The sequence below is a fragment of the Sapajus apella genome, unplaced genomic scaffold (genome assembly GCF_009761245.1).
Source record: "Sapajus apella isolate SASKATOON/1434 unplaced genomic scaffold, GSC_monkey_1.0 scaffold49, whole genome shotgun sequence".
Classification (NCBI taxonomy): Eukaryota; Metazoa; Chordata; class Mammalia; order Primates; family Cebidae; genus Sapajus; species Sapajus apella.
The window spans coordinates 13548672-13574308 of NW_022436989.1; the positions used below are offsets into that span (position 1 = coordinate 13548672).

General features: G+C 41.6%; 1 protein-coding gene across 1 annotated transcript in view; it reads right to left on the reverse strand.

Annotated features, from left to right (window-relative positions):
- The window catches only part of SLC35F3 (solute carrier family 35 member F3), a 351050-nt gene extending 329025 nt beyond the window's left edge, over positions 1–22025 (reverse strand). The window contains exons 1-2 of the mRNA XM_032242317.1: positions 21578–22025; positions 20951–21180 (exon numbers count right to left, since the gene is read on the reverse strand). Of these exons, the coding sequence (XP_032098208.1) occupies positions 20951–21180; positions 21578–21630 (283 nt within the window). The 5' untranslated portion in view covers positions 21631–22025. The remainder of the gene's footprint in view (positions 1–20950; positions 21181–21577) is intronic.
- Between the last annotated feature and the right edge of the window lie 3612 nt (positions 22026–25637).

The following is a 25637-nucleotide window of genomic DNA, read 5'->3' on the forward strand; positions in this document are numbered from 1 at the left end:
ACTATCCTTAGCAGCACATGTGAAAAATACTGAGCAAGTTACACAACAGTGTTTCAAATGGAATAAAGCACTTCCTGCTAAACTCTAGACTATTTGTGCTCATAGAGTAGAAAACAAAGAGGAGTGAATAGCCTCAAAACATTAGATGATCTCTATGTGCTTTGGAGATGAAGTAAGGTCCCCGCCCCCCAACCGACAACATCCTTCCTGGGACACTCTCCCATTCTTTCTCTTCCATCTGCTCCTCTTCCTTTTTTGAGATGGAGTCTCACTTTGTCATTCATGTCGGAATGCAGTGGTGCCATCTCTGCCCGCTACAACCTCCGCCTCTGCCTCACAGGTTCAAGCAATTCTCCTGCCTCAGCCTCCTCAGTAGTTGGGATTACAGGTGTGCACCACCACACCCGGCTAATTTATTAGAAACAGGTTTTTGCCATGTTGGCCAGGCTAGTATTGAACTCCTGACCTCAAGTCATCTGCCCACCTTGGCCTCCCAAGTGCTGAGCCACCACACCCAGCTGTTCCCCTTTCTTACTTCCCAACCCCTGAAATATTCTCCACCTCCAGTTCTAGAGTCCTCATCTGAGTTCTCTCCAAAATATAAAAAATTAACTGGGCAGGGTAGTGCACCCCTGTAGTCCCAATTACTCAGAAGCTAAAGCAGCAGGATTGCTTGAGCCCAGGAGTTCAAGGTTGCAGCGGGCTAGAATTGCACCACTGCACTCCAGGCAGGATGACAGAGGTAGACCCTGTCTCTACAAAAAAAAAAAAAAAAAAAAAAGTTAAAAAAATAAATTTTTCATACAAAAATTTAATGGTATATGACAATAATTTGGTTAGACTATTTGGAATTAACACATGGAAATCTAAACAGGGAAAAACCCTCAAAGCTTAGTTTAAGCTGCCTCTTTCATAAAAATTTGCAATTAACATAGATAAAACTTTTAAATGAACCGACTGTGCTTCACTATTATTCTGCCTCCTTTGTCATCTTTTGGAGGAAAACTAATAAGTAGTAAAATAATGGCAAGGAATGGTACAGAGAGTCATATACAAAGTCCTGATTATTTTTACCATGGCCATAGTGTTCTGTTTTTTTTACTTAGCCAAACTTGTGGTTTTCTCTAAGCACATGCACTTCAGAAATTACGTTGCAGTAAAGCAGCACCTAAATAACTGAGTTTAATTTGTAAAAAGATAAGAAAGGCAGCATTTCTTTTAAAAGGGAAAATAAGATGTGCTTCCATTTGTAAACATCTAGATATCCAACACAAATGAGATTATGTTTAAGAGTTATCTCACTATTCAAGACTTTAATGGAATAGCACCACCAACAAAGGAAGCAGAGTTCTCATCTTCCAGTTCCGATTGCCACAGGTCCTAGGTGGTCATCATCCTGTATAAACAACTGATCCATCAAGGATCGATGTCTGTATGCAAAGTGGCTTCCCCTAAATACCACCTTTTTAAAAGATTTTTAAATTGTGGTATAACATATCCAGCCAAGCACTTGATGAATTCTTACATACACACATACCCTTTTACATACATGCACACCCTTTTACACACATACACATTACCACCCAGATGATGATAGAATTTCCGCCACCCCAGAAAGAAGGCTTCCACACACCTCTTCCCAGTCCAGACACCCAAGTATACCCACTCTTCCAATCATTATCACCACAGATTGGTTTTGCTAGTTTTTGAACTTTATATAGTCAGCATATTACACAGGTGACCTTTGAACAACCTGGGTTAGAACTGCAAGGTCCACTTATACACAGATTTCCTTCTGCCTCTGCCACCCCTGAGACATCAAGACCAACCCATTCTCCTCCTCCTCTTCCTCCTCCTCAACCTATTCAAGGTGAAGATGACAAGGATGAAGAATTTTATGATGATCCACTTCCATTTAATGAAGAGTAAATATATTTATTTTCCTTGAGATTCTCTTAATAGCATTTTCTTTTCTCCAGCTTAATTTATTGTAAGAACACAGCATATAATAAACATAACATATGAAGTATGTATTAAGTGACTGTTCATGCTATCAGTTAGGCTCCCATCAACTATAGGCTACTTGTATTTAAGTTTTGGGGAAGTCAAACGTCACATGAAGTTTTTTTTTACTATGTGAAAGGTGTGTGCCCCTAACCCCATGTTTTTCAAGGGTCACCTGTAGATATATGTAGAGATAAGGCCTGAATAGCACTCTGAGAATCACACAAAAATGTGACGGTCCTATGAATAAATTATTCAATAGTTCTCATCTCGCCTTCTAACACCTATAGATTGCCAGGTGGGAAATTATAATACCTCTTTGCAGTAAGAAAGAAAACAAAAAGATTTTTGATGAGTACCTAATCAAAGGCAGCTCATGCTGCAATAGCAGAGACAACTCTGTTCATTAGGAATCTCCAATGGCAGAACAAAGAACTCCACATCCGAGGCTACACTAGCTTCCCTCATCAATTGTTCTTAAAGCGGCAATTCCCAGGAGCTGCACCTCCCAAGAACCTTTCAAAGTTTCTCTCTCTTTCTTTTTTAAGAAATGGGGTCTCTGGCGGCCAGGTTGGAGTGCAATGACAGAATCATAGCTCATCACGGCTTCAAACTCATAAACTCAAGGGATCTTCCCACCTCAGCCTTCTGAGTAGCTGGGACTAAAGTTGAGAACCACTGCACCTGGCTCTTAAAATTTCTCTATTTCTGCCATCCTCATCACCTCTAGGAAAAGGTCTCAGCCAGATTGATTCTATCTGCTCAAAATGCATTACATGGGAGTATTTGAAAGCCAATGAGCTTTCAAATGGCTTCAACAGTGGTGCAACTTCCTTTTTAAGAAACTTCTTCTAACCCCTATAGTTGTCATAGGTTAACAAACCAGTGAAAACCAGGATGATCTCCTGGTTGCCTCTTCTGTTTCCTCTGCTCTCTGGAAAATGTTATCCCAGAACCAGGTGCTCCTGGTTCTAATAAATTCTCAGGCTCTTTAATCAGAAATCCAAGTGGCCATTTCTATCATTTCCAAAGCTTTGAAATGCAAACACTAAATCCACCAAGTTGTGGTGTTCAACATAACTAATAAAAAGAGATTTAGTCAATATATTTTTAGTCAACATACTAAAAGAAAAAAAGGAAAAGGAGTGGTAAGAAGAAAAGGAACTCTTTTATCGTGTGTGTCCATTTCCAGTGATTTAGGATCAGGGTAAAGTAGCGGGCTTTTCCACTACAAAGTGAAGAGGGCGTTCAGATTTGGTTACTTTTCTCAATAACTCTCATTAACAGAATAATACATTTCCTAAGACGTTGTAAATAAATCTTAGAAACATTGAAAGTGGTGGAAGAGATTCAGGATGTAATCTTGCTGAATCCCTTAACTGAACATAAAAGGTAATGTTGGGCAAGCTGGATAAGAGACTTGGTCTATGACACCAGTGGAACTGCCGACCCCAAGATGAGAATTCAGGTGTGTCCTAAAGGCTAATTCTGTTTCTCTAACCCTTGTGGTAGATTGTATTATTGGACCAAATATTTACTCCTCACTATATATCTGCACATTGCCATGGTTTCATGGTAGACAGAGTACTGCCTTGCCCTTTGACTTGGGTTTGGCCAAATGTATTATATATTAACAGATATGAGGAGAACACAGGCTTTAAATGTTTGTACTATTGCTTTAAACCACTAAGACTTTATTTAAATTAAATTTTGAAATTGACAAATCAAAATTGTACTTATTCATGGAGTGCGTAGCCATGTTTTAATACATATAAGATACAGCGATCAGCTCAGGGTAAGCTGCCAGGAAGCATTACACAGTGTAACAGCTTGCTGATACTACTTACCACCCTGCCTTATTTTAGAGAGTCAAATTATATTTCAAATACATCAGAGAAGCTCTCTCTTTGAAAGGGTCCTATAATGAACCCCTTTCATAAGATTCCTTTTGTTAGTCAAGACTTTCAACAATAATAACCTAATAGTAATCAAAGCTGTCACTAACTGGCCACCTTCCAAACACCAGGACTACATTCAGCCCTTTGGATGCATTATCTCAAAATATTTTCAACAACTCTCTGAACTGGAACTGTTATTTTATAGGAAAGGAAAAATAGGTTCAGGGAGGCTGACTAGATTCCCCAAAGCCCAGGTAGTAAGCAGGCAGTGGGATTCAAACTCTGCAGTGACTAATTAAGTCCATCATCTTAATCATTCTACTATATTCTCTCTCTGTGTATTTAGGTTATGTGTAAAACTGCAGGTTCCGATTATTATTATTATTTGTGAGTAAAGAAAAGGGAGAGACAGTGACTTACTCATTCAGTGATGTGCTGACATTTCTTCTTAAAAACTATTTGATAAATTACCTCTTATAGAACCTCAGTGCTGAGGGAATTATCCCATTTCTCCCTGGCTTTACCAGAAAATTCGCTCACTATGGGGCGACTTGACTTCCATGATGGCCGCTGCCTGTTGTTTAATGCTGTCGGCATGTGAGGAGGCAGAGGGCTAGGGCTTATGCAGAAAATTTACAGTGCCAAGAACAGGGACGCTGGAAGGGTTTATCACAGGTCTGCAAACATTTTGGCTTCTGTACCCTCCATCAAAGACTTCTGAAAAACATGTATCATGTTTGAATGTTTTCATTCATTCTGATTTTTTTCATAATAAATTTGAAAGTTCTAAGACACAATTTTCAGAATTTATAAATATTAATATTTTAAAATAAAGCTACTGCATTACTTTTTGTATCTATTTAAGAAACCTAACTACCATAGTTATTTGATACCAACAATAATCTATTTTAAAATACATAAATAATAATTGTCTTCAGCAGCAAACAATTTTATACCATTCCTTTTTCTCTCTTATATACTTCTCCGTGAAGCACCATGGCCATACATCATACTTCTGGGAGACAAAAATTAAGTATAGGAATGGAAATACAGTTATTTAATTTTCTGTGTCCATAAGTATTTAAGTGTTCAAAATGTCTTCTGAATTGCATTACCATTTCAGTTTTTATTAGTACTTAAAAATGAAAATTATGCAAACTTCTCACAAGTTTGATAATTATTTAACATAAAATTATTAGAATGCATCTCCTAACAAAATGGATGAAAATTTTTTAAGTAGTTCACGTGTCATACATACTGCTAGAATGAGAAAGTTTAGCATCAATCCTATTCTTATTTTTTGTTGTTACAAGTATAAATTTTGAAAAACTATTTTGAAGTAAATTAGATGATAAAAATGTAAGAAATTTTCTTATGGAAATTTCACTCAATGGGTTAAGCTAATTCCTACTTACATATCAAAAATTACAGAGATCAATCCAGCAATCTAACTCTCTGGCATTTACCCAAAGGAGTTGAAAACTGATGTTCACACAAAATCCACACATGAATGTTTGCTTATAGAAGCTTTATTTGTAATTAACAAAACACAGAAGTAATCATGATGTCCTTCAGTGGTAAATGGATAAATAAACTGTGATACAGCTAGACAATAAAATGTTATTCAATGCTGAAAATAAATGAACTATCAAGTTATGAAATGACGAGCAGGAGCCTTAAATGCATGTTACTAAGTGAAAGAAGCCAATGTGAAAAAGCTGCCTACTGTCTGACTTCAACTACCTGACATTCTGGAAAAGGCAATGCTATGGAAAAACGCTGGTGGTTGCCAGAGAGGGTTTGAGGGGAGAGAGGGATGAACAGGCACAGCATGGAAGATCTGTAGGGTAGTCAGACTATTCTGTATGATACTGTAATGGTGGATATATGTCATTACACATTTGTAGAAACCCATAGAATGTGTGCCACCAAGAGTAAGCCCTGGCGTAAACTATGGACTCTGGGTGATAACGATGTGGCAGTGCAGGCTCATCAGTTGAAACAAATGGACCTGTCTAGTGGGTGATGTTAAAAATGGGAAAGACTATGCGTGTGTCGGGGTGGGGGAAATACGAGAAATCTCTGTACTTCCTGCTCAATTTTGCTATGAACTTGAAAGAGCTCTGAAAAATAGTCTATTAAAAAAATTACATAATGCTCTATCATAAAATTTTATTTCTGATTATTTATTTCCTTTTTAAGTTTTATTGAAGGCAAAGAATTAGGAGCCATCTAACTTAAAGAAAATGAAAGTATATTTTGGTTAAGGGAGTTCTATATGTCTTGTGGTTCTGCTTCTCTGAATCCTGACCAATTTGTCTTGCATTAGTGATCTATTGCTATCTAGCAAATTATCACAAACCCAACAAGACACATGTGTTATCTCACAGTTTCTGTGAATTAGGGATCTGAGTACAGCTTAGCTGGTCCTCTGTTTAGGGTATCACAAAGCTGACATCAAGAAAGCAGCCAGGGCTGTTCCATCCAGGGTGTCAGCCAGGGAAGGATTTGCTTTTCTGCTTGCAGGTTGTTGACTGTGGTTGTAGGACTGAGAGCTTCAGAGTTTTTCAGGATCTTGGTCAGAGCTGCCCTCAACTCTTAAAGGCCACCTGCCATCCTTTGCCACATGGGCCTCCCAACATGGCCATTGTTTCACCAAGGCTGATGAGGGAGACAGAAGGTCTGAAGTGAATTTGCCAGCAAGATGGAATCTCATGTAACATAACGTAATTCCGTAAGTGACATCCCATTATGCACCGTATTCTGTTGCTTAGAAGTTAGTCACAGGCCCCACCCATACTCAAGGTGGGGTGATTATTCAAGGGCATGAATGCCAGAGTGAGCACGTGGTGCTCACTTTAGAGTTTGTCACTCAGGACACTACAACTCTGACATCCTACTCCTGAGCACGTGTGCAGCAATGAGCGCTTCCATTCATCTCAGACAACTGCAAACATGCTCAGGGCAGCTTCAGGAGCAGCCATCATTTCCTCCTTCACCGTTAGCATGGTCACACAAGCCTCCTCTCACAGACACTGTTTGAAACTGAAACTCCACTCTTGCCTTCCACTCAATACTCCTTCCTCCGACCTTGTGCATATTTCATTCTGAAACCAATCAATGGCTCCCACTCCCAGCACAATGAATACTCACTCTTTAACACCATTGCATTTCTGCTTTCTCTGTTCCATTACAGGTGACCTCCCTTTTTCTTATTCTTAAGAAGCAGAGCTTCCCCTTTTTAATAAGGGTAACCCCATAGCTTACAATATTGCCTCCAATTCTCATATATTCACCTTGAGACAAAAGCAGTATTATCTCTGATAGAGCCCCTGTGTAATCTCTTCATTACTCTGTACCTTCAGTTCTGTCCCTATCCATAAACAGCAGAGCAACACCCTCCTAGAGATGACTCACTCACTAGGTGAATCCTACCAAGGGTTCTAGGCAGCTGAAGGCAAATGGAAATCCTCCGCAGTCTAAGGCCAGAGTACAGAGTGAGGAAGGAGACCAAGAACCCCATTTGATTCTTTCTCTCTTGCCACAAACCCATCCTGCTCCAGGGAGCAGTGATAGAGCAACTTCCTCTAGAGCAGCCCTCAAAAGGGCTTCCCTATTCCCTCATCATCCTAAGTCTTGGTATTTGGGCAGAAGGACAGAACATCTGAGCATAAATGAGAGTTGGTCAGGAAAGACGCAAAACACAATAGGAAAATAAGATGCCAGCCTTCAGAAGACCAAGTACACGAAATGCAATCTGCATTACAGGCCAATGAGTCCTTTAAAAACCGTCTATTTTGCAGACTAAGTTTCTATACTACCTGCCCACTCCTGGTAAGGCAAGCGGTCCCCAAATCTGGCATATGTTTATTTTTAGGGTGCAACATTAAACCATTTAAAGTCTAAATCTCTGAAAAAATAGATTTCCTGTATCAAAAGAATCCCAGAACCTGAGACAAGTATGTTGATTGGCCGCCACACACCAATGAGCATACTTGAGGGACAGCGATGTGGCCAGAGGTGGAGGGGGGCAGCCAAGGTGGACTCTGTCCTAGGCACGGTGGGATCTGGAAGATGACACTAAGTGTGGCTGAAGCCAGAGATGACAAGTGCTGCCCTTTGTGACAAAGAATTTCCATCTTCCCTAAGGACAACTTGTCAGAGTTCACGCCATTCTCCCTGCTCTGGCTAATTATTTTGTAATAACTAAAGTAAATAGGCTAGTATTTTCCTTTCAAGCCTGAATTATGCTAGGCCATTGGCTGGAGCAATGACATATTTTGAAAATATTCATATTTACAGAAAGGTTGAGAAAATGGTCCAATGAACATATATATATACACACATATATATATACACACACACACACACACACATATATATACACATTTATTATTTACATTCACCAAAAATTAAAATTTTTCCATGTTTTATTCATCTGTCATTTGATCTATCTGTATGTGTTTTTGTTGAACTACTTAAAGTACATTACAGAAAAAAATGACACTTTATCCCTAAATATCTCAGCATCTGTTAAGAATAAGGACCTTCTATAACTGTACTAGTACTATTCTTTTAAGAATAAGGACCTTCTATAATCACACTAGTATTATTAAGCACAAAAAATAACAATATCCCCATATATATGTATATTGAGATGGAGTCTCGCTCTTGTTGCTCAGGCTGGAGTGCAATGGTGCGATCTTGGTTCACTGCAACCTCCACCTCCCAGGCTCAAGCAATTCTCCTGCCTCAGCCTCCCAAGCAGCTGGGATTACAGGTGCCCGCTGCTACACCCGGTTAATTTTTGTATTTTTAGTAGAGATGGGGTTTTGTCATGTTAGCCAGGCTGGTCTTGAACTCCTGGCCTCAAGCAATCCACCTACTTTGGACTCCCAAAGTACTGGGATTACAGGCATGGGCCACTGCACCCGGCCCCCCTACAATAATTTAATAAGCAGTAGACCTTCAAATTTTCCCAGCTGCCTCCAAAATGTCTTTTACAGATATGTTTCCCCCAAAACCAAGCAGACACCTCCACATAGAAAATGAGGCAGTTTCAGTGCACTGCTGAGGTCTCGGGACAAGAGATCCAAGCTACCAGAAGATAACTGTTATCACCCACTACAGTCTTATCGGGCACAGGTGGCCAAGAGATTCTGGCAGCCTAAGCTCCTCCCTCCCTACAAAGAAGCTATGTCAGCCTAAAAATCATCAAGAAATCCAGGGCATGGTCCTGGGTATTCAAGTGACCTCAGACCACCTGCTGACCATCAGGAGTCATCTGTTCCAAAGAGACACAGTCTTCGCTTTCGGACTCAGTCTTCCACATGCTCAGCAGGAAGAAAAGGTGGGGATCAAGGACAGAAGCAAGCAAGTCAGGAAGAGAGGAGCAGGAGGGATAATCCTTTAACAACCCAACCTTACCCTGTATTTTAGCTGAGCCAAGTCCCCGAGACTTACATGTATCCACCATGGGAAGTGATTCCAGGATCGACTCAAGCATGAAACTGCTGAACAAAACTTCAGATCTTACTGTTCTCAACATTCTGTAAAGTAACAGTCACATTCACCAGGACATTTTGTTTTTTTGTGAGTGTATAAAAGTAGACATGCCCCTTAGAAACACTGCTCCATTCACATCTGTATGAATTGGAGAGTGCTATTACTGTGAAGCACAACAGCCAAGAAAACAGCTTTAAAAGATCATTTCTATGAACTTGGGAATTTTCTCCCAAAGGAATCGGAGAAATTGCACAGGCATAATGTACAGTAGTGAGAGAGAGGAAAGATAGAGCTAGGAGCGCATCCCAGCTCCTTTAAATTCTAGTCCGTGTTAGTTCTGCTAGACACCCTGGTTAGAGCAAGAAAAACATCCCAGGCTAGCTTTCTTAGAGCAGGAAAGAAAGAGAATGCCAGCAGCATAAAACATTAGAGGAGAAATGCACTGGTTTAATAGCTTGATCTCATCAGCCCGGTCAAAAATCTTCACTATTGCATGATTTCATGAAAAAGAAAAAAAAGTGTTTAATGGCTGGGATATACCAAATGAACAAATTAGAATTCTGATTACAGCAGCAGAGCTCAAGTTTCCAAAAAAAGAGAAAAAGAAGTTCCCTGAAGTATCGTCCCCTGTAGCTAAGAAGCTGTTTATGGTGCCCTACAATAAAACATTATGCAAAATTATGTACACAATATAGAGTTTAGTCTAAGGCTGGTCAATGTTCGTTGAAAACACTCCCAAGATATTTAGAGAAGGAGCAAAAAGAGACATTTACTGCACCTGTGAGAGAGCCTCCAAGATAAGGAAAGTATGGCATGGAGCCAAACCAATCAACTGATGGATGGAGAAGTGCATGTCTTATAATCCCACTACGCTGTTTTCTAGGGAACAGCAGCTATAACATATATTTAGTATATACTCACCTGAGGAGCTAATACATTTACTGCTTTTTAGAGGTTGTGGATTATCTGATGATTGAATGAAGACGGAATGAATGAACCACTGAATAAATAGATTAACAAACAAACGAATTTACATTCAACAGTTGGTTCCTTTGTTTCATCTGCTTCCAGCCCATTTACAAGTGAATTCCTCTATGAATGGTGTCTGAAATTTCATGCAATGATTTTCTGGAGCCCCCGCCTTGTCCATGGGCTTCTCAAAAGGGACCACATGGTGGTGGTGGGTCCTGTTGAAAAGAATTCCTTCTTCACCTTCTAGTGAAGTACTACATAGGAACTTTTCCACGTTTATTGGGAGGCAATCACCAGATACAATGTCAGCTGCAGACAGAACAAACACATTTTCTTGTATACCAGTACTATATTTTCTGAGGATTTTTACAAGTTAATTGTGATTACATACACTTCATTTACGTGTAACTTTGAAATCATACCCACTGCTAAATCAGATAAACCCTATATAAGATGTTTATACTTTGGAAGGCTGAAGTGAGAGGACTGCTTGAAGGCAGGAGTCTGAGATAAGCATGGGCAACATAGCGAGATGCTGGTCTCTACAAACTTTTTTATAAAGTTAGCCAGGTGTGGTGGTGCAAGCCTATAGTCCCAGCTACTCAGGAGGCTGAAGCAGGAGGATTGTTTGACCTCAGGAGTTGGAGGCCACAGTGAGTGATGACTATCTACTGCACTCCAGGTTGGGCAACAGAGCAAGACCTTATCTCTAAAAAATAAAAATAAATAAGTAAATAAAAGATTTTTACATTTAATGGTTGATAAAACAAAATGTTGACTTAAAGTATTTGAATAAACCCTTGAAATATTTTGTTCTGGAATATGTCATTTAAAAGCCCTTAAACTATTTATCTGGCCAATTCTTTAAAGAAAAGGAAGTCTATAGGAAGTGACTTCAGTTCTTCCTTGGTACTGCACACCAGTGTAATGCACTTTTGCCATGGAAAAGGCTCATTAAATTCCCACACATGCATAGCATGAACAGAATGCTGCACAAAACTCAACTGTCTCATACCTACTGATATGGTTTGGCTATGTCCCCACCCAAATCTCATCTTGAATTCCCACATGTCATGGGAGGGGCCCAGTGGGAGGTGATGATTGAATCGGGGGGCAAGTTTTTTATGTGCTATTCTCATGAGAGCGAATAAGTCTCATGAGATCTGATAGTTTTAAAAGACGTTCACCTGCACAAGCACTCTCTGTCTTTGCCTGCTGCCATCTGTGTAAGACATGACTTGCTCCTCCTTGCCTTCCGCCATGATTGTGAGGCTTCCCCAGTCACAGGGAACTGTAAGTTCACTAAACTTCTGTCTTTTGTAAATTGCCCAGTCTTGGATGTGTCTTTATCAGCAGCATGAAAACAGACTAATACACCTACCATCATCATTCTATTCCTTTTTTCTTTTTTTTAAAAAAGGGACTTATTTTTATTTTTATTTTTTTAGAAACAGGGTTTTGTTCTGTGATCCAAGCTGGAGTGCAGTGGTGTGATCATACATAGATCACTGCAGCCTTGAGCTCCTGGACTCAAGTGATCCTCCTGCCTCAGCCTCCAGAGTAGCTGGGACTACAGGTATGCACCACCATACCTTGCTAAGAAGAGGACATCTTAATATACATTCGTAAAAAATGAGCTGACTCAATTTCTGAGAAGAAAGCAAGGTAGCAAAATTGACATACACTAAGAAACATTTTTCTTCTGACCCTTTTGAATAAAACTTTGAGGATAGACCTGAATTTTTATAACACTACATTGCTACAAGAAGATGGTGAAGAAGGATAAAAATAGTTTCTTGATAGATCCTGATCTAGTGAAGTACTGGAAATGGTACATAGCAGATTGACAAGGAGAAAATTTGAATGTCACAGAAAACATCTGTCAAAACTGCTCAGAAAACTGTTGTGAGCAGTTGTATTGCATACCTCTGTCTGAGAAGTCCAAAATAGCCTCTAGCTTTAAACACTGCAAATCACCTGGGAAGAGCAATTCATTTCCTCCACTCCCAAATGCTGTCATAAATTAAGCTGCATGAAAGAAAAAAAATCTGTGCCTATGTCCTAGGCAATTGTTTTAGTGCTTGCCACCATCATCTACCAGAATAATTTACCAGGCTCCTAAGTGCACAAATCCCTTTCTGGCTCTGCAGTAAGATCATGAAACAAAACTGGACCCTTGCTCTATTAATCAATGCACATTTGCCACTGCTTTGAACCAAAAAACACCATGTAAAAAAAAAAAAAAAAAGGAAATATTGTTCGTCCTCCTGCTATGGGACAAGTAAGTGTTTAATCCAGCTCATCTTTCCGAATCTCTCCAGTGATTGAGGCTTCCTGACTTTCTTTATGATCTTAGTAGTCAGACAGTGATTCTGTATTTCCAGTTGGAAATTCATGGGTATGTAGATCCTTATTTTGTCATGCATGAGCTTGAACAGAAACGGCTCTGAAATCTTATCCAGAGAGGATCCTGTAGTTGCACAGAACAGAACCCAGTTTCTGCTCACTTAGCAAGAAGAAGGCTGTTGTAATGCAACAGTTGGTGTCTCAGGGGCTTGGAGGAGGAGCTGCAGCAAGACCTTGATGTAGGAGGGAAACAGGTCCCAGCATGGAATCCTGGAAAGCACCACCCCTCTCTCTGAGTTGTTTTACATACCTGCCACTTCCTTCTTTTACGTAGGCTAGCTTTCTCTGCCTCTCTATCCACGTGGGAGGCAGAATAGCCCCCTCCACTCAATGGACCACTCTGTCAGACTAGACCCCAACTTTCCGGTGTTAATCTCAAATTGGAGGAGAGAGAAGCTGAGTGAGTCAGCATGGATCAGGGGTCTACCCCTGGTGTAATCTACATTGCCCAGGAGGAAGATGCCATTCTGGCTGCTAAGGACCCAAACTGAGGATGTAGTGCAGGGCAGTTAAGGGGTCTTGAACTGGAAAGACATTCCAAAGGTGTCTGCTCTGATGGTTCTCATGAAGACACGTCACGTTCTTACCTAATCTCCTCCTCCCCTAATCCTTTAACCTTGCCTGTAAAGCACATATTTGATTCCATCAATACATATTTTTCTTATTTCCTGGGGCCTTGTTCATTTTTTCCATATCATTTTTAATGTAAAGTTATCAAAACTGGACAGAACACCCTGATATAAGACTGGATAACATAAGCTCTAGGAGTGTGATTACTTGTCGGTGTTTTTAGCAGAGTTAAAGTGAAGACTGAAGAGAACCAGCAATGGGAGTCCCATTTCTTGACAGAGGAATTGCAATTAGAAATGGTTCCATGCAGGATAATTCTGGAAAACCCCACAGAAATGTAGATGCTTACTTAGGAGCCATTTGTGTATGTGCACGAGGAAATGGCCACTTATGTCTTTTATTAGCACATTTAACAAATGTTTATTGATTGAGATACTCTGTGCACTGGGGATAGAATCACCAGAGTTCTATGTGCCAAGACCACAGTGAGGGCTGGAGACACAATAATAAGCCCTGCTCCTAGACAGCTTTCTGTCTGCAAGAGCTTCAGCCACATTCTTAAACTAGTCATGACAATGTAAAAGAAGTGATCTCCAGGACCAACTTTGGCCTTTCCTGGTTCAAGCAATTCTCTGCCTCAGCCTCCCGCATAGCTGGCATTACAGGCACCCACCACCAACACTACAGGAGACGCAAGAGCCCTTCTGCTAATCAGGGAAGGCTTTTGGGAGGAGGTGATGCTTAGGCTGGGACCAGGGTGAAGAAGGTGATAGGGATCAGATGACTGGAACATAATATATCATAGTCTGTTTCTGCTCACAAGTTCAACTTCATACATTACACTTCTGCCCCATGATATTCCAATCAAGCAGAATTACCTTCTAGCGATACCTGACTACATTCCTGTGCACAGGCTGTCCCTTCACCTGGAATGCAAACCTCCCCTCCATTCCTGTTGTGAATGACTCCTCCAGCTGACAGATGAACTCACCGATGTGGGAAAGGGCTCTTCAGGCACCACAAACTGATCTTTATCACATCATACAAGCACTTCAGATTTCACCTGTTTCAGTTAGTAAGCTTTTAGAGCAAGGGCTGTGTGGGCTGTCACTTATCTCTGCATTCTGGCACAAAGTAAATGCTCAAAAGATTTGCTAAATGAATAAATGAAAATAAAGGTGCATTAATAGATGCCAGCTGTACAGACAGTGGACAAGTCCCCCCTTATCCACTGAATTGCTTCCCACTGTTTCAGTTACCCTCAGTCAACCATGGGCTGAAAATATTAAAAGGAAAATTCCAGAAACAAACATTTCACAAGTTTTGAATTGTGTGCCATTTTGAGTCATGTGATGAAATCTCGAAACTTCCCATCCAGGATGTGAATCATCCTTTTGTCCAGCGTATCCACGCTGTCTATACCACCTGCTCACTACTGTATAAGAGCAAAACATAGTGCATATTGGGTTCAGTACTATCCACAGTCTCCATTGGAGGGCCTGGAATGCATTCTCCCTTGGATAAAGCGGGACTACTGTATTTCATTTAATCTTCATGACAATCCTGGAAAGTAGTTCTATTATCTCCCATTTTATAGATGAGAAACTAGAGGCTCATAGCAGTGAACTTGTCATATATATGTGAATTCCATTTCCTCTGCTCCTCCAGACATGAAAAACAAAACAAAACAAAACAGAGCAGACATCCCTCAGGGCTGCAGGGCCAGAGCACCCTAACAGCTCCCAGTAAAATGTTTACAAACATCAACAGTGAATATGCATGTGAATTAATGTTTGAATGCAACTAACCTGACTGTTTCCAGCTGCTTAAGGAAATGACCAAGGCTCAAAGCTAGAGTGTTTTGGACAAACCTCTTTTTAATGAGACCCAGAAGGGACTTCTGAAGAGCAACGAGAACTCTCCTTGCCCTTGCCTCTAAGCCTGGAAGACTTCACGGAGGTCAGGTCATCTCCCCATCCCCACCATATGTGTACTTCAGATTTTACCTGTTCTAGTTGGAAAGCTTTTAGGGTGAGGACTGTCTCCCATCACTTATTTTTGTATTCTGGCACATAGTAAATGCTTTAAAAGTTTGCTAAATGAATAAATGAAAATAAAGGCACATGCCTAGGTGTGAAGGACTTCTAACCCCACGGCAATGATCTGAGTGAGCTGCAATCATCCTGTTTCCTTAAAAGGTAATAGTTCTGAATCTTCATTACATCAACTCAGAAACTATTCACAAATTGTTAGCATATTCAGGAATAAAATTAATTCTCTGACCCAATTAAAAAAAAATGCTGTGTTCTAATGCTCAACTCACCCCCTCAAGCCCTCTCTTTTCTTCTAAAATCTTTTCCAACTCATATTTCATATGCCAAGCTCCATTCTAGAATAAACTTTTACAACCAAATTATAAATCTCTTACAAGTGGGTCATTTTCGAATTGCTGGCCTGACCTTTACTATTTTAGGAGGATCAAACAAAAGCTGCTCACCATGAATTCAATGATACTATAAGGCACTGTTCCATTTAGCACTGGTTATCTACGACGGCAACCTATACTCACAGTTCAGTCTGAACTAACAGGGACAGCAGGAAGATCGCCTTTCCTCGTGAACCCTTCCCTCTCACCTCACACAAACCCTTTACAACGTTTAAATCTGGAGAATCCTGAAACATGCAATTTCCTTGACCAGGTGTGTTCTTCAATGTCCTACCTTTTTTCAGCTTGAACTAGAAAACCTCCACCCAGAGAGCAAGGATTTGTTCAGTAACCTGCATGTTCCTGTCCCACATTCGCATTGCTGATGGTGGGCTGGAGTGGGCTAGAGACAGTCGGTTTTTTAAGATTGACCCTCTCTCCATCCTACAAATGCCTTAAAACTCAATTTATTCAGTCTGAAAAAAAATCATTTAAATCTCAACACATCAGAACCTGTAGTAAATGATAGTTGATATTCAACATAGCGTATAAATCTACTCAAATGATAATGACAATGCCTGCTAAGCAAGAAGTTTGATCCCCTTCAAAAAAGTTGTTCCTAAAATTTTTCGGGGTCTTTTTTCCCAGAAAAAGGTTTAAGAGTTCACTATTTGAAAATATCCTTTAGGGAAACCTTTTGCAAAGTAAAACATCCTGTCCACCCTTAGTATGTCTGTGTTCCAATGCAGGTTTGTGTTGACCTGTATTTCTAGATGAAGGCACACCTGGACAGTGAGCTCCTGCTGCTATCACTTCTCTCTCTATTCCGACATACACTGAATGCTGAAAAAAGGTTTGCTAAATAAATAAATGAAAATAAAGGAGTATTAGTAGATGTTCCCTCATCCCACAGCAGAGACTCTATCTGGAATCTCCAAGATATATTCCTTTGATCATGCCTGTGTGGAAATGCCACCGGCTGCCCCACCCTATAAGATGCCTGGGGTTGGCTGTCCACTATACAGATTTTTCCTGGTCTTTGATTCTCCTCTTCCCATCTCTAGCCATCTCCTCCTTAATCGGTGTCCACCCCAGAGAAATGAGAAAGGAAAAGGAAGCAGAAGGTATGCTGATCAGTCATTTCTCCTCTACTGGGGCAAAAGGTAGGAAAGACAAATAAATTATTAAAAGAAACTGTTCAGAGTCTACTGAATTCTAAAGCACTTCCTACAGGGCATCAATTTATGATGATTGGTTGTGGAATCATGCCAGGTGCAGAAGGAGGAGGCTCTTTCAAATCTTTAGAGGACACTTGCACTACCAGTGGTGGTAATTATTCTATCTGGCCATCCTGAAAACCTAAAAAGTGGCACAGGAAGAAAGGTGAAGGAGGGAGACTGTCAGGAACTTGTAAGGTGGGCTTGCTTGTTTAGCATTATTGGGCAGCAAAAGGGAGTTTTATTGCAGCACAAATTGCTAAACGAGTGGGTCTCAACTAAAGGCAGCCCCGCCCCCACGGGATACTGTGGTTGCCACAAATTAGGGGGCACTATGGTAAGCTACTGACATCTAATAGGCAGAGGCCAGAGACGCTGCTAAACGTCCTGTGACATACAGAACAGCTCCCTACAACAAAGACTTACCCAGCACAAAGGGTTAATAGTGCTGCGGCTGAGAAACCCTGGGCTCACCCAAAGCTTATCACCAAGAACTCTGGTCCAGTCTATGGTTCAGGAAGCACTTGTGATGGAAGAACCAGGAAAGAGTAAAGCGATTCCACACTAACAGGAAGTCAGCATGAAGAAGTAAATGATACAAATCACTACAGAGGCGCATTCAAAGCTCCCTGTCCCAGAGGTCACGCTTTCAGATAGCAGCCATCCATTCATTCAACAAATATTTACTGAACCCCTCCTGTGGCCCAGGTGCTTTCTGGGCCCTGGCTCCACTCATAGAAAATAATTTGAAGAATTCCCAGGAATACTGCCAAGTGGTTTGGTTAAAAAACATGGAACGTGGAGCTTGGAGGACTTTAGCCACTGGGCCCTTCCTACTTACTGGTTTATAGTTTAATTCTCAGTTGAATGTTCCATAGAAGCCATCCTTTCCAGACCTAGGAGTCTCTTGGATTTTTAAAAAAGAAGGCTGGGTGCAGTGGCTCACGCCTGTAATCTCACTGGGAGGCCGAGGCGGGTGGATCACGAGGTCAGGAGTTAAAGACCAGCCTGGCCAAGATGGTGAAACCCTGTCTCTTCTAAAAATACAAAAATTAGTCAGGCATGGTGGGGGGTACTGGTAATCCCAGCTACTCGGGAGGCTAAGGCAGGAGAATCGCTTAAAGCCGGAAGGCAGAGGTTGCAGTGAGCTGAGATTGCGCCACCGCACTCTAGCCTGGGCGATGGAGAGACTCCCTTTCAAAAAAAGAATCTTTTACAAAATTCTCTTGTGTAGAGTGAAACTTGTGAATCTCACTGATTAAGTTGAGAATACTGAGCAAAGGTAATTTCTGTACTGTTCACAATTACCTCATTTATCTTAACAACACAAACAAAATCTAAAAATGAAGAGGATACAAATGAATATTTATTTGGTCATTCAGATGATTTCTGCTGCTACAAGGGCAAGTGACTTACATCCCTCAAAGAGTCTAGAAACTTTCACTGGCAACTCCTTCAGTTGGAACAGAGATAAATAACTTTGAAAGATGACTGAAAGGCGACATAATAGCTTAGAACTTCCATAACTCCCTCTGGAGATCATGAGAAGTTTTTCAAATTATCATCTCTTCATTGAGTACAATTACTAACCAACAAATAAAGCAACTAACTGATACCTACAGGTAATAGATAAGCCTCTTATTATTATTAATTGAATAGAAATGGCAAACAGCAAAAGTGCTGCCTTAAAACCTCTTTTGGGCTGGGCACAGTGGCTCATGCCTGTAATCCCAGCACTCTGGGAGACCAAGGTGGGTGGATGACCTGAGGTCAGAAGTTCAGGACCAGCCATGTCAACATGGTAAAACATCATCTCTACAAAAAACACAAAAAATTAGCCAGGCGTGGTGGGCCACGCCTGCAATCCCAGCTAGGCAGGAGGCTGAGGCAGGAGAATCGCTTGAACTCAGGAGGCAGAGGTTTCAGTGAGCCAAGATCGCACCACTACACTCCAGTCTGGGCCACAGAGTAAGGCTCCATCTCAAAAATAAATAAATAAAATAAAAAACTTCTTTTGCTACAATAATAAACATTACTTTCTCTAAATTTAAACATAACAACTAATTAATTCACCAAAATGTCAGTTGTCACCTAAAGCGTTATAATAACAAGGAAATACCTTGGAATAAAGAAGAATCCTCACAGGAATAGAGAAAGTGGAACGAGCTGATTTTACTCATATTTCAGTGAACACTGTAGCCTTGCCTGCTAATAATTACTCTTTCAATAAAGCCTCAGAGAGAGGGCATTTAAGAATATCTCTGGTGATGCAAGGGACTCTATTTCTACTGGCCCTTCTCGTCTTAATCACAAAATATGTTTGTACCAAACAGTCATCACTGCTGGAAGCTCTCTGCCAAGCCCCCAAATCACAAACCTTGGTGATAACTTCCACAAAGCACATAGAGCCAGTCACAAATAGATTTATAAAGATAAAATCTATTTATGACTGCAAGGACTAAAGAGATGACTTCATGAAGGCTGTCATTTGTACCACCGTCTTTCGTTATTAAGGACGCAGAACATGGAAATAAGAAGAGAAAATTGCTATTTTCTAATAGAAATTTAGAAAACAGAAATAAAAATTGAGTGTTCTATCCATACTCACAAGAAATATGGATTCCGAGGGAGTTTAATTTTTGTTATCCCATACCCAGTGTTTTCCACACGAAAAGAGAATTTGGCCCCTTGTCTTTCTTTTGTAATCTAAAGCCAGTTTTAGCAGCAGAGGCAGGAGATTGGAAGAGATACAGACAATTTTTTTAAAGGCTTATACCCAATGAAATGCAATCAACACTGTCTTTTAAAAGCAAGTAAGGGCATGAAAACAAAACATTCAAATCCTATGTTTCTTCCTGCAAGTAATTTAAAACTAACCAGCTATCTGCTAGCATACCACTGACCTTTGGCTTGGACTCAAAGGTTTTAGGAATAACCTAAAGATAGACTTTTTTTTTTTTTTTGTGATGAACATGATTAAATTACAAAAGCCCGGTTTTTCCCCCTAAAGACCAATAAAGTATGTTTCAATTTTAAGCAATAAAAGGTTGAAAAAAACTCAAAATCAACAATATTAATCTAGTCTTTATTACAAATGAAATAAGTCAAGGCCCATTTCTCATACTGACTGAGGTGGCAAATGGCAATCTCTTATGTCAAACTACAGTGATGAGAACACTTAATTATGGTTATATTTATAAATATCTGGACTTCATCATAATCAACCTGTCTCTTGCAAAGTAAGAAAAAGAAATGTCCACCAAGTAAGTCCATTCATCTTATCCACCAAATAAGATAATGTCTAATTGATCACAGCACCCTCAAAGCCATCAGCTGGGGCCCATTGGCAGAAAACCACTTCAGCATCTCCACCTGACACCAACTATTCACCACTATCTAGAGTGATCCCTATAGAACCTCCTTAACTGAAGGCGGATAAAATCCAGGGGAAAAGGGCGTGAATAGCATCTAAAATGAAGACCCCAACAATTGTCCTCCATTTACAGGGCTAGGAGACGTAATGGAGGCGCAAGGAAGAGTTAAAATCCTGGCCCATAAGTTAGTATCTCCAGCTGAGCCTGCTGAGCCCTGACCCAGGGCCCTGTGAGACTTTCAGGACTGCGGGGAAACTACACTGTCCGGGATACTTTGAGTTTCAGATCTGTTTCCCACGGTCGGCCACATAGGAGTGTCCCCCATATTTGAGGGAGGTAAGGACACAGAGAGATCCTGTGTGTGGGAGACGAAGGGTGTAAAAGAACGCATCAGAAAGCCCCAGAGGTCCAGGAGAACTCCGTCTCCAGGTCTCTTCCTCAAAGTTACAAACCCGGGTCTGTCAGCGTGCAGGGCGGGCCGGCTGGGGTGGCTGGGCGCCTTGCTGCGTGCCCTCCCCGAGGCTGCCATGGTAAGGAGACAGACCCTTGGAAGAGGAAAATGACGTGAGGGGGTCTTACTTTTGCAGCTCGCTGCCCAGGGCTGGTAGCCGTAGTAGCCAGTGATGCGCAGGATCCGCTCCTCAATGGACGTGAGCCCCACGGGCCCGCTGGTGAGATCCTCCACGGAGCGCGACCATTTCAGATCCTCCTTAATTGCCTCGTCCACCACCAAGTACTTGAGCTGCCGGAGCTGGGGGCTGATGTCGGACAGTCTCCGAGGGCTGACGTCTGGTGACCTCCTCATGCCACTGAGGTAGCAAGCGCCGCGGGCAGGTGGGTGGGCAGGGGGAGCACGGACAGAGAGGGGGGATTCGTGAGGAGCAGATCCCAGGGCGAGAGCAAGAGCGCGGCCGGGGCCCTCCAGGGGCGAGCGCCGCGGCAGAGCTCGCGCTGCTCTCTTCCAGCCGCCTCTCACCCACTTCCCCGGGCAGCTGCCCCCAGTGCCCTACCCTGGGCTCCCCGGAGCAGTGCGGGTGGGGGCGAGTGGCGAGGGACAGAAGGACTGAAACTTCCGGAGCAGCTTCGCCGCGCGCGCAGCCCGTCCCCGAGCCCCAGACTGCCCGGTGTCCCGGCTGCAAAGGGCCACCCCGGCGCTCCGGCCTCCCGCCCGCCAGCTCGCGCACCCACGCCCGGGGCGCTACTCACACGGCGATGCTCTTGCCCCTGGGTGCGCCTCCGGGAAACTCTCGGATCCCCATAGGCAAAGACAGAGTGGGGCCGGCAGCTCCCAGACTTGAGGCGGAGGGGCCGCGGGCCGGAGCTCCCTGCAGCCGCCAGCCGGGAAGACGGGGGTGCGCTGCCCACCGAGGGTCCGCGCCGCGCCGGCCGCCCCGGGCCGCTTTGTGCGCCCCCGCGCGGTCTGTCTCCGAGCGCCTCCGCGGCGTGCGGGGAGATGCAGGCGCGGCGGCTGAGCCCGGCGACTCCAGGCCGGCCCGCGCGCTCGCCGCAGCTACCCGGCAGCCGAGGCAGCGCCGCGCGCCCCGCCAGTCACCGTCGACGCCGCCCCAGCACACCGCGGGCGCGGGTGCCGCCGGGCCGGGAGAGCCCTCCCAGCTGTGCGCTCTCGAGGCACCTGGTCGGGCGGGGAGGCGTCGGGTCGGGGCGCACAGGGGCCAGGCGGGGGCGCTGCTGCCCACCTCCCGCCTCCCGGGCGTGCGCTCGGCCCCGGAGCCCGCACCTCGAGCCCGCGCTCCGCCCGGCAACCTGGGGCATGGGGAGCGCTCCTCCTCCCCTCTCTTTTGGCTCAAATCCTGCCACTCCCTGTTCACTTCTCTCCCTTTCTCTCTCGCCCTGTATGTATGTGTCTGTCTCTCTCTCTGTAAATTAGCAAAACTACTTGGAAAGAAAGAAATCTGGTTCCATGCTCAGCATGCCAAGCGAATAAATGGCGTTTCACAGGCAACGCTGAGACACAAAGTGAATTAATCTATTACGCCATGGGGATCTCTCAGGCGGACCTGGTCCTCAGAGAGCTTACTTTCTCACTGATGACGCAATTACTAAATCAGTTATCTCAAGGATATCTAATAGATATCCTTGTTAAAATTTTCTCATCCTTTTTTCCTACCACCCCACCGCCCCCAACGGCCGAAAGCCATTCTCTCCAGACTACCTAATCGCCTTTCATAATATTGTTTTTCATCGGGGCAAATTTAGAAAAGACAGAAGTATGTGGAGAAGAAAATACCCATTATCCAGCCAAAAATGACGACTTTCAATTATAAAGGTATTCGCTTCCAGGCTTTTTCCAATGCAAAATACAGTTGTCACAAAAATCAGAATGAAATTGTACACACTGCTTTATGTACTGCTTTTTTTTTATATTAAAATCATATTGTGTAGCGGCAAACCAGGAATAGAAGGGAACTTTCTCAACTTGAAAAAGAACATTTACAAAAGCATTCAGCTAACACCATGCTTAATAGTGAGAAGCCAGAAGCTTTCCTGTTAAAATGAGGAACAGGGCAAGTATGTCTCTACTCAGCACTCCTTTTCAGCGTCATTCTGGAAGTCCCAGCTAATGAAATTAGACAAGAAAAGGAAAATAAAAGTATATGTATGGGGAAGAAAAAGGTAAAAGAAAACTGTCTTTGTAGCTGACATGACTGTTGATGTAGAAAAATCTCAATTGATAAAAAAAAAAAAAATCTCTCCTGTTACTAATAAGCAATTACGGTAATGTTGAAGGATATACAAAAGTCAACTGCTTTCATATATACCAGCAATGAACAATGGGAATTTGAAATTAAAAACACAATACTATTTATATTACATGATTCAAATGAAATATTTAGGTACAAGTCTAATTAATATATACAATATCTATATGAGAAAAACTATAAAACTCTGATGAAAGAAATCAACTAAATAAATAGATATTTCATGTTCATGGATGGAAAAATTTAATAGTGTTAAGATGTCAGGTCTTCCCAACTTCATCTATAGATTCAAAGTAATTCCAGTCGGAAACCCAGATATCACAAAATATCCAGTTTGTGATATTTACAGGTTATTTTGTGATATTCACAGGTTATTTTGTGAATATCACAAACTGATTCTCAAGTTTATATGAAAAGGCAAAAGACCCATAATAGCCAACACAATACTAAAGGAGAAGAACAAAGTCTGAGGACGATATTGCCCAACTTCAAGACTTACTGTAGTTACAGTAATCAAGACAGTGCACTATTGGTGAAAGAGCAGAGAAATAGATTAATAAAGAGGCCAAGATAGACCCACACATACAGTTAAGTGATCTTTGACAAAGGAGAAAAAGAAATTTAATGGAGAAAAGATATTTTCAACAAACGGTGCTAGAACAACTAGATATCCACTCACAAAAAAAAAAAGAGAAAAAAAGAAAAGAATCTAGATACATATATACAGACCTTACAGCTCTCACAAAAATTAACTCAAAATAGATCATAGACCTAAACATAAAATGCAAAACTATATACCTCTTAGAAGATAAAAAGGAGAAAATCTAGGTGACCTTGTGTTTGCAAATGACATTTTAGATACAACATCAAAGGCATGATCCATGAAAGTAAAAATTGATAATTGGACTTCATTAAAATTAATAACTTCTGCTCTGCAGAAGACACTGTTAAAACAATGGGAAGACAAGCTACAGACTGATAGAAAATCTATCAAATCATATACATGATTAAGAAGTATTATCCAAAATAAGAATAATCAGAACTCAACAATAAGAAAATGAACAACCCAATTAAAAAACTGGCAAAACAGTTCAACAAACATATCACTAGAGATGACACACAGATGGCAAATCAGCACCGTGAAAAGATGCTCCATATCATTACAAATGAAGACAACAAAGATGTATTTCTGTACACCTACTAAAATGGATAAAACCTTGAACCCTGACGACATCAAATACTGACAGGATGTGGAACAACAAGAACTCTCTCATTCATTGCTGGTGGGAAGGCAAAATGGTATAGCACTTTGGTAGACAGTTTGAAAGTTTCTTACAAAATTAATCATACCTTTACCATGCAACCCATCAATCATGCTTCTTGATATTTACCTGAATGAGTTGAAAACTTAGTTCTACACAAAAATTTGCACACCAATGTTTATAAAAACTTTTTTCATAATTGCCAAGATGTCCTTCATTAGGTGAATGGATAAACACACTATGGTACATCCATATAATGGAATATTGTTCGGTGATAAATGAGCTATCAAGATGTTAAAAGATATGAAGGAAATTGAAAACATATTGCTAAGTAAAAGAAACCAGTCTAACAGGCCATACACTGTAGGATTCCAAACTGAGAGGGGCAAAACTATGGAGACAGTATAAAGATCATTGGTTCCCAAGGGCTGGGGGGAGGAAGAGATGAATAGTCAGAATACAGAGGATTTTTAGGGCAGTGAACCGATTTTGTATAATACTGTAATGGTAGATATATATCACTATACATTTGTCAAAACTCAATGGATGCACAACCCTAAGAGTGAACCCTAATGTAAGCTATAGACTTTGGGTGATAATGATGTGTTAATGTTGGCTCATTATTTGTAAGGAATGTACTACTGGTGCAGGATGTTGATGTGGGTGGAGAGAAGCTGTGGGTGTGTGACAGGGGGAAGGTATTTAAAAACTTTCTGTACTTTCTGCTCAAATTTGCTGTGAACCTGAAATTGTTCTAAAAAAAAAAAGTCTATTTTAAAAATTCCATTATGCTGCTTTTCTATATCACTATGTTCTTCTAAAATATTTTCCAGTTTTATTAAGGTTAAGTGACAAATATAAATTCTATCTGTTTTCAGTGTACAACATGATGTTTTGATATATGGATACATTGTAAAATGATTCAATCAATGAAGAATGAAGAAGTTAGCACAGTGCAGGGCCTGAGTTTAGTGCTCCCTGAATATTGCAATGATCATTACTGCCACAATGTTTCCACTTGTCAGATGTAGCCATTTCTGTAACATCTCAGGAAGTTTCTGGATCTGGACTTTGTCAGCCATTGCAATTACTGCGCCTACTCCCACCAAGTGCTACAGAAGAACTTCTTTTATCTCCTTACTGATTGGTACCCTCACCTCTCCAGACAGTTCTCTTTATGGCTATAACTCTCAAGTTAAATACTTTTGCCTGGGCTGTGTGATACTGAGTGTGCATTCACTAGTTGAGACCAGCAAACTACTTGTCCAACCAGGTGTGTTCAGC